General features: G+C 42.4%; 1 protein-coding gene across 1 annotated transcript in view; it reads left to right on the forward strand.

The window, feature by feature from the left end:
* Window positions 1-669: 669 nt before the first annotated feature.
* Window positions 670-14868, forward strand: part of NHSL2 (NHS like 2) — a 110732-nt gene continuing 96533 nt past the window's right edge. The window contains exon 1 of the mRNA XM_023734684.1: window positions 670-792. Within this exon, the coding sequence (XP_023590452.1) occupies window positions 747-792 (46 nt within the window). The 5' untranslated portion in view covers window positions 670-746. The remainder of the gene's footprint in view (window positions 793-14868) is intronic.

Below are 14868 nucleotides of genomic sequence, written 5' to 3' on the forward strand. Positions count from 1 at the left end.
GATGATCTCTACCCATACTGTATATGTAACCCCTGCTTATAGTAGGTACTCATTAGAAGTTGGAGAAGCTGGATTGAATTGCACCCAGCCATAGTTCATAGACTCATTCCAGGCCAAGAGAGAAAGTATGTGTATGCAAGAGAGAGACTTGCAAAAAACAAAGCCTATCTCTGTGCACAGCTCTCCTCTGGGAAGGAAGGGGCCTGCACAGTGACAATAGACCAGGGGCGCTGACTCAGACAGCCAGTTCCTGTTCATTTCCCCTTACCGCAGGACAGCAGCTAAGTGGGAGGTCAGCCCTCACGGGGGCTTTGACTCGGACTTTTGGCTGAGAACCTTACCTAGAGAAAGACAAGACCAACCAACTTACAAACAACTTCACTCACTGTGACTGGACCGACTGGACCAGTGTGTATGTGTGTGAGGTGGGGGTTACTGGGGAAAGTGGGAAAGGAGAGAGAAGAAATGGGCTTCTTGAATCCTGAGTTGCTTTTGCCCTGGGCTGGACTGCCCAGGAACAACTTCACAGGGCAAAGGAAGATGTGATTGATGGGGCCAAACTGACCCAAGCACAGTGCTGGGAAACAGAGTTCAGAAAGAGTCCCTGGGAGCCCACTGAGGAGCCTGGGGACAGGGTTAGAACAGTGTGGAGTCTCTTGGCTCCTTGGCCCTCTTGTCGGCCCACCATATCCTACTCTCTTGCATAAGGAATTGTTGGATGCGGGCTCTTGGTCATCCGCACTGCTATGATGGAGAGAGTCGAGACTATCACCCTCTTCTGGAGCCGTGGAGGTGAGTCGTTGGGGGAGGAGGCTTGTACATTCAGCAGAGGGGAGAAGAGAAGGAATTGGGGCTCATTGAGAAGGAGGGGCTTTCTTCCGTCAGAAACGTCCTGAGGTAGCCTGGGCCATCTTGGGAGAGAGTGAGTCCCCTTATTACTAGAGGTATTTGAGGAGAGGCAGGACAGCCGCTTGGCAGAGATGCTATAAAGGGAATTCAACATTTGGTGGCTCTGGGGAAGGAGAGGGTGGATGAGATCACATCCCAACCCTGATATTCTGGGATCCTAAGGGGATAATAAAAGTGATTGAGGATTTGTGTGTGTGTGTGTGTGTGTGTGTGTGTGTGTGTAAGAAATATTGCACCTCTTATTTTCTCTAACTCATCTTCTCTTCGGTCGCAGAAAATACCATCTCATTCAATTTTGCGGCTTTACTCACCCACCTCCGGCCAGGCTCTGACTAAAATGTTAAAATTGTATGCAATACCAAGGCATGAGGGAAGGGAGGGGCAGAAAGAGGTGCCTGTAACTGGCCATCTGTCCACACAGATTACTACCAAGGGACTAATCACTTTCCAATTGCAATTCAAGGCAGACTTTCTGGCAGTAGGGCAGAAACAAGTTCAGGGTCCTGCGCCACACCAGGACCTCTCTCTGGCTTCTCTGAAAAGGATAAGCTGGATGAGGGGAAGTGGCACTGCAGTTAAATGCTCTGGAATTTTTACTAGAAACTACTGTTATGGCTGCAGAAGTAGCTGGCAGGACAGACCGTGAGTCCATGCTGTGTCTCTGGGGTTCTAGTTGGTCCCTTATGGCAGGAATATGCTCAAAGGAGTTTTTCAGATAAAGAGATTTGAAAAGCAGAGTGATGGGACTGAAAACTAAGTTCTATGAGGACCACGTGCTGTTTGGCATGAAGAAATGGAGGAAAGCGGTCTCTGGTCTTCAGATCTATCCCAGAGTAAAGAGAGTGCATGGTGTCAGAGTGACCTCAGAGAGCACAGGTGGGGCCTGTGGACAGGAAGGAGCTTTTTAACAGACACTCCATGCATATAAGGGGCTACCTTGAAAAGAAGCAAGGGGTCTGGGTGCCTTTTGGCAGGTTGCCTTTTTTCAAAGTCACGGGGTGAGCCTTGAGGAATCAAGGCAAGTGGGAGCTGGCCTTCTCTTCTGAGGAGGACGAAAGGGAAGAAGGAGTGGCTGCCCATACCTAGGATGAAGGCCCAGCCCCACCCTGAAGTTAGCTCCCTCCTCACTACCTCCACAGCTACTGCCCTGGTCCAGGCACCCTCCTGTCTCTACTGAACCATTGTGTAGGCCTTCTACTGGGCTCCCTGCTTCCACTTTTGCCCACCTCCACCTCATTATTCACTCTGAAGCTTTTTAGAGTAAGCCTTCTAAAAGACAGACTTGGTCCCAGACAGAGCGGGAGAAAAATGCAGAACAAAATTCAAATTCATACACACACACACACAAAAAAAAAACCAGACTTGCTGGTCTGACAGAGACTGGAGAAACCCCAAGAGTATGGCTGCTGGACACCCTTTTAACTCAGTATTGAAGTCACTCCTGAGGTTCACCCTTCAGCCAAAGATTAGACAGGTCTATAGGGCAACGATCCCTGACCTGGTGGCACAGAGGTTAAGAGCTTGGCTGCTAACCACAAGGTAGACAGTTCGAATTGAAACCTATGAAACCCTATGGGGCAGTTCTACTCTGTCCTATAGGGTGGCTGTGAGTCGGAATCGACTGTATGGCAAAAGGTTTGGTTTTTTATTTTGGTTATAGGGCAAACAACACACGTGAGGAACATGTTCAATCATTTGTACGAGACTAAATGAGCACACCAGCCCAAAAGCAAAGACAAGAAGGCAGGAAGGGACAGGAAAACTGGACGAATGGAAACAGGGATCCCGGGGTGAAAAGGGGAGAGTGTTGACACATTGTGGGGTTGGCAACCAATGTCACAAAACAATTTGTGTATTAATTGTTTAATGAGAAACGAATTTGCTCTGTAAATTTCCACCTAAAGCACAATAAAAAATAAGAACAAAAAACAGACTTGACTGCTCAGAATCCTCCAACGACCTCCCATCACCCACCGGAAAAAGTGTAGATTTATTTCTCTTCTCTATTGTCTCCTTTCTACTCCCTAAGAACAGAGCAGAGATAAGATCTTTTCTCACTCTAACACAGCACTGACATTTCATAAATCTATGTCCTAGACAACTGGAAGGGGCTATATTTAACCTTCCATCTTGTAGCTTTTAATGGAGGGACTTGCTTCAGGCATTGCCTTCTAATGCCGCAGAAGACCAGAGTCTTGTCTTTGTTCTCTGTGAGCCAAAAACTCTGCTTCGGCCTCTCCTTCCAGTCCTGCTGGGGTGGTACAGACGGCTTGGCCAGCCCTCAGCCCCAGAGTCGCAACCGTCCCTTCTGTCTCTAGGTGAAGGAGGTGGAGGTCTCCATCCTACCCCCTGGAGTGTGCACCCTCAAGGGTGCAAGTACTTGAAAGGCCCCTTAGCAGCCCCATAGTCAGATTGAGTTTGAAGGCCAGTTGAGCGCAAGAATAGAACACAGATAGGGCCTGGAGGTATGGGCTGGGAGTCCGGGTTAGGGGAGGGATACAGGAGTGAAGGAATTATATTGCCAGGGGTCTGGTCGTGCCATACCTCAAACATGGCCATGGGAGGGGGAGGAGGAAGTAATGTTAAGTAAAGTGCCGGGCACTGTACTAGAGGCTTTGCATATGTTGCCTCTTGTTATTCTCACAATAATCCTGTGAGGTAGGTACTATTATTACCCACATTATACTACAATAAGGAGACTTACCCAAAGTCATTCATAGCTAGAAAGTGGCGGAACCAGAATTTGAACCCGAATCTATCAGACTTCAAAGCCCAGTTGTTTTGCACATTCCCAGGATGCCCCTGGACAAGTTGGTCCTGCCTATGGAGCAGTTTTGATGTGCTGGCCTCCCTCACTTTCTTAGGCATCTTTTGAAAACACCTGAGCCTCTAGCAGATTTTTTCCAGTATTGCCCATCGTCCAGGCCCGCCTCAACCTCTACCGCTGGCCGAGGAGCCCAGTCAAATAGTTTGGTATTTTTTTAATGGTGGCCCTGTGCTCTTAGGCCTGATGGGCTGGCTTCTCCCCACCCCTGCTCCCACACTCCGTTCTCTTGTGCCTTGCAGGTAGGAGCTACTGGAACCAGCAGTCTAAAACAATTAAGCTATACTATTCTTTTCTTCTGTTTCTGGCCCCTGGAATGTAATCACTAATACCCTCTGTGACTTTGAACAATTTGCGTTCCTCCTCTGGTCCTACTTTCTTCATCTGTAAAGTGGGAAGATGGGATACTCTTTAAAGGTCCTTCCAGTTCAAACAGTCTAGGATTCCCAGGGTCCTGCCCTCTCCCCAGTCCCACCCTTGCACTGGTTTGGAAACCTTCACTGAGCCAATGAAAGGGTAGCTACATCAAAGAGATTGCTCCAGAGTCAATGGACAAAGCAATGGAGTGGTAATAACAACCACTTTTGTGGGGTACTTTATTGTTTACCAAATGCTTTCATAGTCAGTAGAGTGGTAGGGAGGGGAATTCCAAGATTATCTTAATGGTGCATGGTACAGCTTTAAAGAACTCTGAATTACATGGGGAAAAAATGATTCTCTTTTCCTTCTCTTTCTTTGCAGCTTTCTGATTACACCAAGGAGAAAGTTTCAGTTTAGTGCTAGTCTTCAACCTCTATAATGCTTGCTAATCTTTTTAACAAAGCTAGAGCAAGACTTAGGCTCAAAGACATTGGCAGGCAACAGTATCCAGATAGAATTTAATTACTCTACTGTTTCCATTGTATTTAGTTTTACAGTTACTTTTCATTTATGGCAAGTGATACTCCTTTTGTGTTGATTTTTGGTTGTTATATATAAAATTTCTTTCAATATAAATTTATTTAAGAAAAAAGATTTCATTTAGAGAAAAAGATAAAGCAAATAACAAATAGAACCGGTGGTGCCCAGATATGACAAAACTCGTTGAGGTGGTAGAGAAATGACTGAAGTTTGGGCAACACTGGACTGTGGCACTCATCCAGCAGACATTTCCTGAGCACCGAGTTGCTCAGTGTAGCATATAAGGCCCTCTGTGATCTGGCCCTGCTAGAGCCCCAGACCTTATTTCACCCTACTCCCCTCTCCCACACACCCTACACTCCTTCATGCCTTCCATCTTCTGTCTGGAATGTCTCTCCCACATTCCTTGTCCACCCATCAAATCCTCATTCTCCATCAAGACTCAGTTTAAATGGCACCTCCTCTAAGAAGTCTTTCTTCAAGTCCACAGGCTGAGTTCAGCTTAGCACTAAGTGCATTTCTCTGTTGTAACATTGCTGCAATTATTTGTTTAAGGGTCTATCTTTTCCACACTTTTTGCCCCAAGTTTATTTTATAAGAAAACTTTGGAGAAAGAGAGATGGAGAGGAATACAAATGTAACAGTGAGTGAGGCCTGTGCACCGTGACTGGGCCCTGGGGACGCTAGCAGCTCCTGAGATCGCTTGTAATTGAGGCTTCCCATGTGCTGAGCCAAAGCCTCTACTGGGGACTGCCTTTGGGGGGGGGCTGTTGGAGGTTGAATGTAGGAAGTTTATTGGTAGTGCGTTTGGGATCAACACCTGGGATCTAAGAGAAGGAAGCAGAATTGGTTGGAGGGAGAAGTTCGGCCGTGATACAGTTCTAATGACAGCCTCAACTGACCCCATGGGGAGCTCTGGAGCCGGGATGGCCCTTCAGAGTTGTCCTCAACTGGGGTGAGGGCACCAGGCATTGATATCACCACACACCAAGCAGTTATTAGGTGCATGCTAGCCCAGGGAAGGATCATAACCTTGGGTGAGGCAGTTCTCATCTGAGGAGGTGGCTGTGCAATTCCCAAATAGGGCTGCAGCCAGCAGCACTCTCAGTGGCTGAGAGAATAAGTCCCTCAGTCCTGAAAGGGTCTCTGGGTGGTGCATCACACCATCTACCACAGGGGTCTTCTCAGACTCCCCCAGGGCTTCAGTGCAAGGGAGGCAGTGAGAAGAGAACAGTGGTTTGGAGGTCCACGTGTGGCTATCAAGAACTGGTGGCTGGAAGGGCCTAGTACATGTTTGTTTCAAGAATGAATGACTGTGGAATTGGTGTATGTTCGGCTGTGTATGTTTTCAACAACAACAAAAATATGATATTAGAAAAATGAACAACTGAGTATGATATTCCAGGCACTGTGCTTAGAGGCAACAATACAGAGATCAACAAGTCACAGGGAACTTTCGGCGTAATTGGGGCGACAGATGTGTAGAGACTATTGCAGAACAAGGTGCTAAATGCTACACCTGTGCTGTGTACCAAAGACAATGCTTCCACAGGGTTTTGTTCTTGCTTCTCTTAGAGGCTTTATCACATGACTCTCCCAGTGACCCTCTAAGGGATGAATTATTGTACTGATTCTACACATGTGAAAACTGAGATCCAAGGTTTTGCTTTAGACCTCACTGCAGGCCAGATCCACTAGAACGGGCAATCTCCCAGCACTGTCTGCTTCCATAGCCTATGCCCTTTCCCCTACATCACCTAGCCCCTTTCAAAGACATGTGTGCAGTTTTTTGCAGTTTACAAAGTGCTTATGACATATATTTCATCCTAACACAGCTAAGAGAGGTAGGAAAATAAGGGCGTCAGAAGGAAGTACGTTTTTATTTTTATTTTCTTAACCTGCCTGGTTATGATTTCAGAAATAGATATATTTTAATCATAACAGTGACCTTTTTAATTATGATTTTCGTTTTCCTACACGTTCTTAACCACCTGTGAAATTCTATTACTCTCATCTGTTCTTCCATATCTTGTCTCAAAATTGAGAAAATTGTGATCAAGATCCAGTTAGTTCTCTGAACAACTTGTGTAGAAATTGTTGAATGGGAACCTAAACTGCCATGCAAACCTTCACAGAAAACACAATAAGATATTATTTTAAAAAGAAAAAGATCTGGTTATTTCCTTATGAGCTGTTAGGGGAGAAATGTGTTTTGTTTTGTTTTAACTTCAGCCTTACTCAACAAGGCAAACCTTTCTTGGTTTGAAACATTAAAAATGTACAAAACCAAGAATATTTCTAATTTTATGTGTGATTAATAATCTAGGAGAGATTTTTTGGGGGGGAGAGAGTAGAATATGGTATAGTCTGAAGAAAGGGCCACTTGTTGTTAGGTGCCATCGAGTTGTTTCCGAATCATAGCTACCCTATGTACAACAGAACGAAACACTGCCTGGTCTTGCACCATCCTCACAATCATTGCTATGTTTGAGCCCATTGTTGCAGCCACTGAATCAATCCATCTTGTTGAGGGCCTTCCTCTTTTTCGCTCACCCTCTACTTTACCAAGCATGATGTCCTTCTCCAGAGACTGGTCCCTCCCAATAACATGTCCAAAGTATGTGAGACAAAGTCTCGCCATCCTTGCTTCTAAGGAGCATTCTGGCTGTACTTCTTCCAACACAGATTTGTTCATTCTTCTGCAGTCCATGGTAAACTCAGTATTCTACCCCAAACCATAATTCAAAGGCGTCAATTCTTTTTCGGTCTTCCTTAATCGTTGTCCAGCTTTCGCATGCATATGAGGTGATTGAAAACATCAGGCGCACCTTAGTCCTCAAAGTGACATCTTTGCTTTTCAACTCTTTAAAGAGGCCTTTTACAGTAGATTTGCCCGATGCAATGCGTCATTTGATTTCTTGACTGCTGCTTCCATGGGTGTTGATTGTGGATCAAGTAAAATGAAATCTTTGATAACTTCAATATTTGCTCTGTTTATCATGATGTTGCTTATTGGTCGAGTTGTGAGTATTTTTGTTTTATGTTGAGGTGTAATCCATTCCAAAGGCTGTAGTCTTTGATTTTCATCAATAAGTGGTTCAAGTCCTCTTCACTTTCAGCAAGCAAGGTGTGTCAACTGCATATCGAAGGTTGTTAATGAGTGCTCCTCCAATCCTGATGCCACGTTCTTCTTCATATAGTCCAGCTTCTGGGATTATTTGCTCAGCATACAGATTGAATAAGTATGGTGAAAGGATACAACCCTGATGCACACCCTTCCTGATTTTAAACCACACAGTATCCCCTTGTTCTGTTAGAACGAGTGCCTTTTGATCTATGTACAGGTTCCTCATGAGCACAATTAAGTGTTCTGGAATTCCCATTCTTCACAATGTTATCCATAATTTGTTAAGATCCACATAGTTGAATGCCTTTGCATAGTCAATAAAACACAGGTAAACATCTTTCTGGTATTATCTGCTTTCAGCCAACATCCATCTGACATCAGCAATGATATCCCTCATTCCACGTCCTCTTCTGAATCCAGCTTGAATTTTTGGCAGTTCCCTGTTGATGTACTGCTGCTACCGTTTTTTAATTATCTTCAGCAAAATTTAACTTGTGTGTGATATTAATGATATTGTTCGATGATTTCTGCATTCTGTTGGATCACCTTTCTTTGGAATGGCAGAAATATGGATCTCTTCCAGTCAGTTGGCCAGGTAGCTGTCTTCCAAATTTCTTGGCATAGACTAGTGAGCACTTCCCGCATTGCATCGGTTTGTTGAAACATCTGGATTGGTATTCCGTCAATTCCTGGAGCTTTGTTTTTCGCCAATGCCTTCAGTGCAGCTTGGACTTCTTCCTTCAATATTATCTGTTCTTGATTTTATGCTGCCTCCTGAAATGGTTCAATGTTGACCAGTTCTTTTTGGTACAGTGACTCTGTATTCCTTCCACCTTCTTTTGATACTTCCTGTGTCGTTCATTATTTTGGCCATAGAATCCTTCAATATTGCAACGTGAAGCTTGAATTTTTCGTCAGTTCTTTCAGCTTGAGAAATGCCAGGCGTGTTCCTCCTTTTTGGTTTTTTATCTCCAGGTCTTTGCACATCTCATTATAATACTTTGTCTTCTCGAGCCACTCATTGAAATCTTCTGTTCAGCTATTTTACTTCATCATTTCTTCCATTTGCTTTATAGCTACTCTACATTCAAGAGCAAGTTGCAGAGTCTCTTCTGACATCCACTTTGGTCTTTTCTTTCCTGTTTTTTTGATGGCCTTTTGCTTTCTTTATGTATGATGTCCTTGATGTCATACCACAACTGGTCATTAGTGTTCAATGCATCAAAGCTGTTTTTTGAGATGGTCTCTAAATTCAGAAGGGATATACTCAAGGTCCTACTTTGGCTCTCCTGGACTTGTTTGAATTTTCTTCAGCTTCAACTCAACTTGCATATGAGTAATTAATGTCTGTTGTGCAGTTGGCCCCTAGCTTTGTTCTGACTGACGATATTGAGCTTCTCCTTCGTCTCTTTCCACAGATGTAGTCGATTTGATTACTGTGTATTCCATCTGGCCAAGTCCACGTGTATAATCATCGTTTATGTTGTTGAAGGAAGGTATTTCTGATGAATAAGTTGTTGGTCTTGCAAAATTCTACCACGCCATCTCTGGCTTCGTTTCTGTCACCAAGGCCATATTTTCCAACTACTGATCCTTCTTCTTTCTTTCCAACTTTCCCTTCCAATCACCTGTAATTATCAATGCCTCTTGGTTGCATGTTTGATCAATTTCAGACTGCAGAAGTTGGTAAAAATCTTCAATTTCTTCATCTTTGGCATTTGTGGTTGGTGCCTAAATTTAAATAATAGTCTTTTTAACTGGTCTTCCTTGCAGGCATATGGATATTATCCTATCACTGACAGTGTTGTACTTCAGGATAGATTTTTTTTTTTTTAGTATGAATGTGACGCCATTCCTCTTCAATTTGTCATTCCCTGCATAGTAGACCATATGATTGTCCGATTCAAAATGGCCAGTACCAGTCCATTTCAGCTCACTAATGCCTAGGATATCTATCTTCAAGCATTTCATATCATTCTGATGACTTCCAATTTTCCTAGATTCATACTTTGTACATTCCACATTCCAGTTATTAAGGAATGTTTGCAGGTGTTTCTTTTCATTTTGAGTCGTGCCACATCAGCAAATGAAGGTCCTGAAAGCTTGACTCCGTCTACATTATTAAGGTCAATTCTACTTTGAGGAGGCGGATCTTCCTCAGTTGTATTTTTAGTGCCTTCCAAACTGAGGGGCTCATCTTCTGACACTATATCATCAGACAATGTTCTGCTGCTATTCATAAGGTTTTATCTAGTCAATTTTTTTTAAGAAGTAAATCACCAGGTCCTTCTTCCTAGTCTGTCTTTGTGTGGAAGATCTGCTGAAACCTGTCCATCATGGGTGACCCCGCCGGTATTTGAAATACCAGTGACATAACTTCTAGCATCACAGCAACACCCAAGCCACCACAGTACGACAAACTGACAGGCGAGTGGTGGTGGTTAGTTCTACAGGGTAATAAAGCTGCAAACTTTGGGGTTATCATTTTTACTAGATAGAAATAATTGTCATTTCTACCAGACAAATTTCATTTGCAACTTATGAATCTTCTTCAAGTTAACTTTTTAAAAAAATATTTTGTTTAGTTTTGGTGGCAATATACACAACCAAACATACATCCATTCACAATTTCTACATGAACAGTTCAATAACATTGGTTACATACTTGACATTGTGTCACCATTCTCACTGTCTCTACCTATATTGTTTCATCACCATTAATTTAGGCTCTCTGCCCCTTACAGTTCTCATCTGTGCTTTACATTAATTGTTGCCAGTTTACACGCATATAGATAATTCTTTATAAGAATGCTATGCGCAAGGAAAACATTATTTATTAATTTAACATAATTTATTAATTAACTATTGTTTAGTTTAACCATGGCTTCATGGGATAGTTTCAGTACAAGGTTTAAAGATTATTTCTGAGCATTAGACTTGGGGATTCCCCTAGTCTCAATGGATCTAGTAAGTCTGGTTCCCATATGAGTTTGAAGTTTTGTTCCGTGCTTTTCCTACTTTTGACCAGGATCCATCTATTGGGTTCTTGATCAAAATATTCAGCAATGGTAGCTGGGCACCACCCATTTCTTCTGGTCTCATGGTAATGGAGGTAGTAGTTTATGGAGGCAATTAAACCTGCAGTCCCTTTCCTTCTTTGGTTCCTGAGTCTTCTTCTTCCTCTGCTGTTCCAGGTGAATAGAGAGCAATTGTGTATCTTGGGTGGTTGCTCACAAATTTTTAAGACTCCAGGCTTTACTAGGAGGTAGAACAGAAGAAACTCTAAAAACAAGTTTAGGCCAATTGACTGCGTAAACCCATGAATCCGTGATCCTAAACCTTTGAACCAAGAAAACTAATGCCATCAAGTGTTTAGTTGTACCTAAGTAATATCAACAAGTGCAACTTTTTTTTTGTGGCTGCATTTGTGGTTGTAAAATTATATAAAACACTTTATTTGCCATTTTGCCTTTTTTTTTTTCCTGGTGTGCAGCTTAAAGGTAACAGCTACATTAGTCTGGTTGTGTAACCATTACCCTTAATCAAAACCAAAAGCAAACTCATTGCCACTGGGTCAATTCCAACTCATAATGACCTTATAGGACAGAGTAGGGTTTCCAAAGCTGTAATCTTTATGAAAGCAGACTGCCACATCTTTCTCCTGTGGAGCGGCTGGTGGGTTCAAACTGCTGACCCTTTGGTTGGCACCTGAGCCCTTAACCACTGTGCCACCAGGGCTCCTTACCATTGCCTTAGTCAATGCCAATTTTCCCATCACCATAAACAAAAATTTACTACTTCCCAGTGAATGATTTCCCCTTTCCCTCACTCCCCCCTGCCCCTGGTAACCACTAGTAACCATTGGTCTCTATATAATTACCTATTCTTGTCATTTCGTGTAAGTGTGACCATACAATATTTGTCCTTTTGTGATTGACTTATTTCTCTGAGCATAATATCTTTGAGTGTCATCCATGTTGTAGCCTGTGTTAGGATTTCATTTTCTTTAAGGCTGAGTGTTATTCCATTGTATGTGTGTACCACATTTTGTTTATCCATTCATCTGTTGTTGGGCACTTGGGTTATTTCCACCTTTTTGCTATTGTGAATAGTGCTGCAATGAACATCAGTGTACATAGGTCTGTTCATGTCATTACTTTTCGATCCCTAGGATACAAGGTAACTTTTAACTTTGTAGTGTCTGGGCCTTAATCAACAGTAAACAATAAGTCGAGCAACTGCATGGATGATGCTCTTGTATGTTTCTGAAAGGGCACTCAATAATCTTTTTGCCTTGTCAAGTTTTTGATAATTTGTCTTAAGATCTCAAATAACACATGGTAAACCGAAACTCCCAGGTGGGTCTCCATGAAAGAGTCTTAATCTTAGCTTCAAGGCCTGACTCTCGCAAGGCATTAACATCTTAGTTATATCTTTTGTGTGACACCACTTGTCAGGCCCACTTCAATCCAGACTGCACATCACTGCCAAACTAACCATTCAAAGCACCATTTTCATTGCGTCCCTCCTACGTGCAAGAATTGAAATGACCCCTGGTCACCTCCGTGATACAACCCACACTTCCCACATGGGCTCATAGAAGCCTCTGGAATGTAGCCTGGCTAGGGATTTGGAAAGAAGCTTTCAAGTCACATCACCCTCAGTCCCAGCCAGGCTGGTCTCTCACCATTCCTTGCCTATCTCAACTGCCTCCAGACCTTTGCTCATGCGGGAATTCCTGCTATGAATACTCCTGGACATTTGACTCTTAGCCTAACTGGCCTATGGCACTGTTTCCCAAATGTCAGTCATCCAAGTACCACTGTCACAAGTTTTGTTTACCATCTGTACTAGCTTCCAATTTAAAAATATATATACACTCCCTCTTTAAAGTTACTTGCCCAAAGCTTCAGGTTTGATATGCTATTAAAAAAAAAAAAAAAAGTTCATTTATGTACCACCTAAAATCACCTTAACTTCACACTTAATTGTGTTCTAATTGTTTAATGTTTGACCTCATGTGTAGGTGGTAAGCTCCTTGAGGACAGGCACTATGGCTTTTGTCTCCCTTCAGCATGCAGCACTGACCTCATCACCTGGCAGGTCCTCACTAAGTACCCATGGGTTGATTGAGTGTCCTCTCTTTTTTGCTAAGCTTCCCTTCAGACATCTGATGACTTTCCTTTGGTCCCTTTAGTGTGTGCATAAAAATTTAAAGCACAACCCTTGTCTTCCAGAGGCTTATTTTCTGATTAGGGGAACAAAAGCAGGTGTTCTAAATGAATCAGGCAGACTTAGGTCTCACTTGGCCACTTCCTACCTGTGTCACCTTGTACAAAAAAACTCCCTATACCTCAGTTTTCTCATTTGAGAATAATAATGATAATACCTGCCTTGCCTACCTCAAAGAGTGGATGTGAGGCTCAAATGAGGTGATAGTTGGGTAAGTGCTTTGTAAACAATAAAATTATTTCCATATTTTAGTTAAATGATTTCATAAAAGATAAATAATAGAAGATGGCCAAATAAAGACTGATACAAGGCGATTTTCCAAGCTCTAAATGAGTCCCTGTGGTACTCACTTACTAACGGATGGAAGTATCCCTGAATGCTTACTTGAGATGTGTCATGAAGCATGTGGAAATTCAATAAGCCAGGGTGTGGAGGATGGCAGTATTTAGGTGCGGAACATTAGGGAAGCAAATTGAATAAGGAAAAAGATGAAGACCAGTTTGGAGCTGGTGAGGAGAGGAGGCCAGCTGGGCTGGCATAGAGGAAAGTGGGAAGGAGCAATGGGGGGAATGGCGAGATGTGCCCAAGCTGTGGAAGCCTCCAGTGCCAGGATGAGGAGTTTGGCCTTTCTGCTGTGAGAAATCTTTGGACGTTCTTGAATGGAGGAGCATGGGATGAAACCAAGTTTTAGAATGCAGATTTCTCTAAGATCAGGGGTTCTTTTTCTCTCCATAATTTATCATTTATATATTTCTATTACAAAAATAATACAGACTCATTACACAAAAAAATCAAAAGTAAATACACAAGTATACAGAGTAAAAAATGAAAGTCCATCTTCGTCTCCACCCTTTTCTACCACAATTTCTGTCTCTTTCAAAGACAACCACTGTTAACAGCGTGGTATATATTATTCCCTGGGTGGCACAAGTGGTTTGTATTCAACTACTAACCTGAAGGTTGGCAGTTCAACCCCATGCAGTGGCACCGCAGAAGAAAGACTTAGCAATTTACTTTCGTAAAGATTACAGCCAAGTAAACCCTACCAAGCAGTTCTACTCTGACACATGTGGTCACCATGAGTAGGAATTGACTCCATGGCAACAGGTTTAGTTTTTTGTTTTTTGGTATATCATTCCAGATCTTTTTCCTATGAATATGCCTAGATAGACGTATAAATACATTTTTTTTTTTACATAAACAGGACTCTATTATACATTTTGTGCGAGGCTTGCTTTTTCAACTTAATACATCTATGGGCATTTTCTATAGGAGAATATATATTACTTTGAATGGCTTTAGAGTATTTCTTAGTAAGGATATACTACAATTTATGTAACCAGTCCCCTATTGATGAAGAATTATGTGGTAAATCTTGCTTTTTATGTTTACTTATACAGTTATAAGATAATATATGCATCTGGTCCAAAAAAAAAAAGAAATCAAAAATCGTCCCACCTACCCTAACCCTCCAGCCCACTTTAACAATTCCCCTCTGAAGAGGCAAACACAGATGCCAGTTTCTTGTGTGTCCTTCCAGAAATTATTCGTGTGTATACGTGTGTGTGTAGGGAGAGAGAGAAAGAGAGAAAGAATTTTTTTACATAGCGCATAACATACTATACACAACATTCTGACCTTGCTTTTTTTTTCAACTAACACTGTAATCTTCGGGAAAATTCCATATCAGCACATATTTTAGCTACATAATTCTTTTTTTCTTTCCTTTTTTTTAATTGTACTTCAGGTGAAGGCTTACAGAACAAATAGTTTCTCATGAAACAGAAGTACACATGTTGTTTTATGTCATTGGTTAACAACCCCACAGCATATCAACCCTCTAACTTCTCAACCTTTTATTTTTGGTGAAAATACA

This window comes from Trichechus manatus, unplaced genomic scaffold (genome assembly GCF_000243295.1).
Source record: "Trichechus manatus latirostris isolate Lorelei unplaced genomic scaffold, TriManLat1.0 scaffold00070, whole genome shotgun sequence".
Classification (NCBI taxonomy): Eukaryota; Metazoa; Chordata; class Mammalia; order Sirenia; family Trichechidae; genus Trichechus; species Trichechus manatus.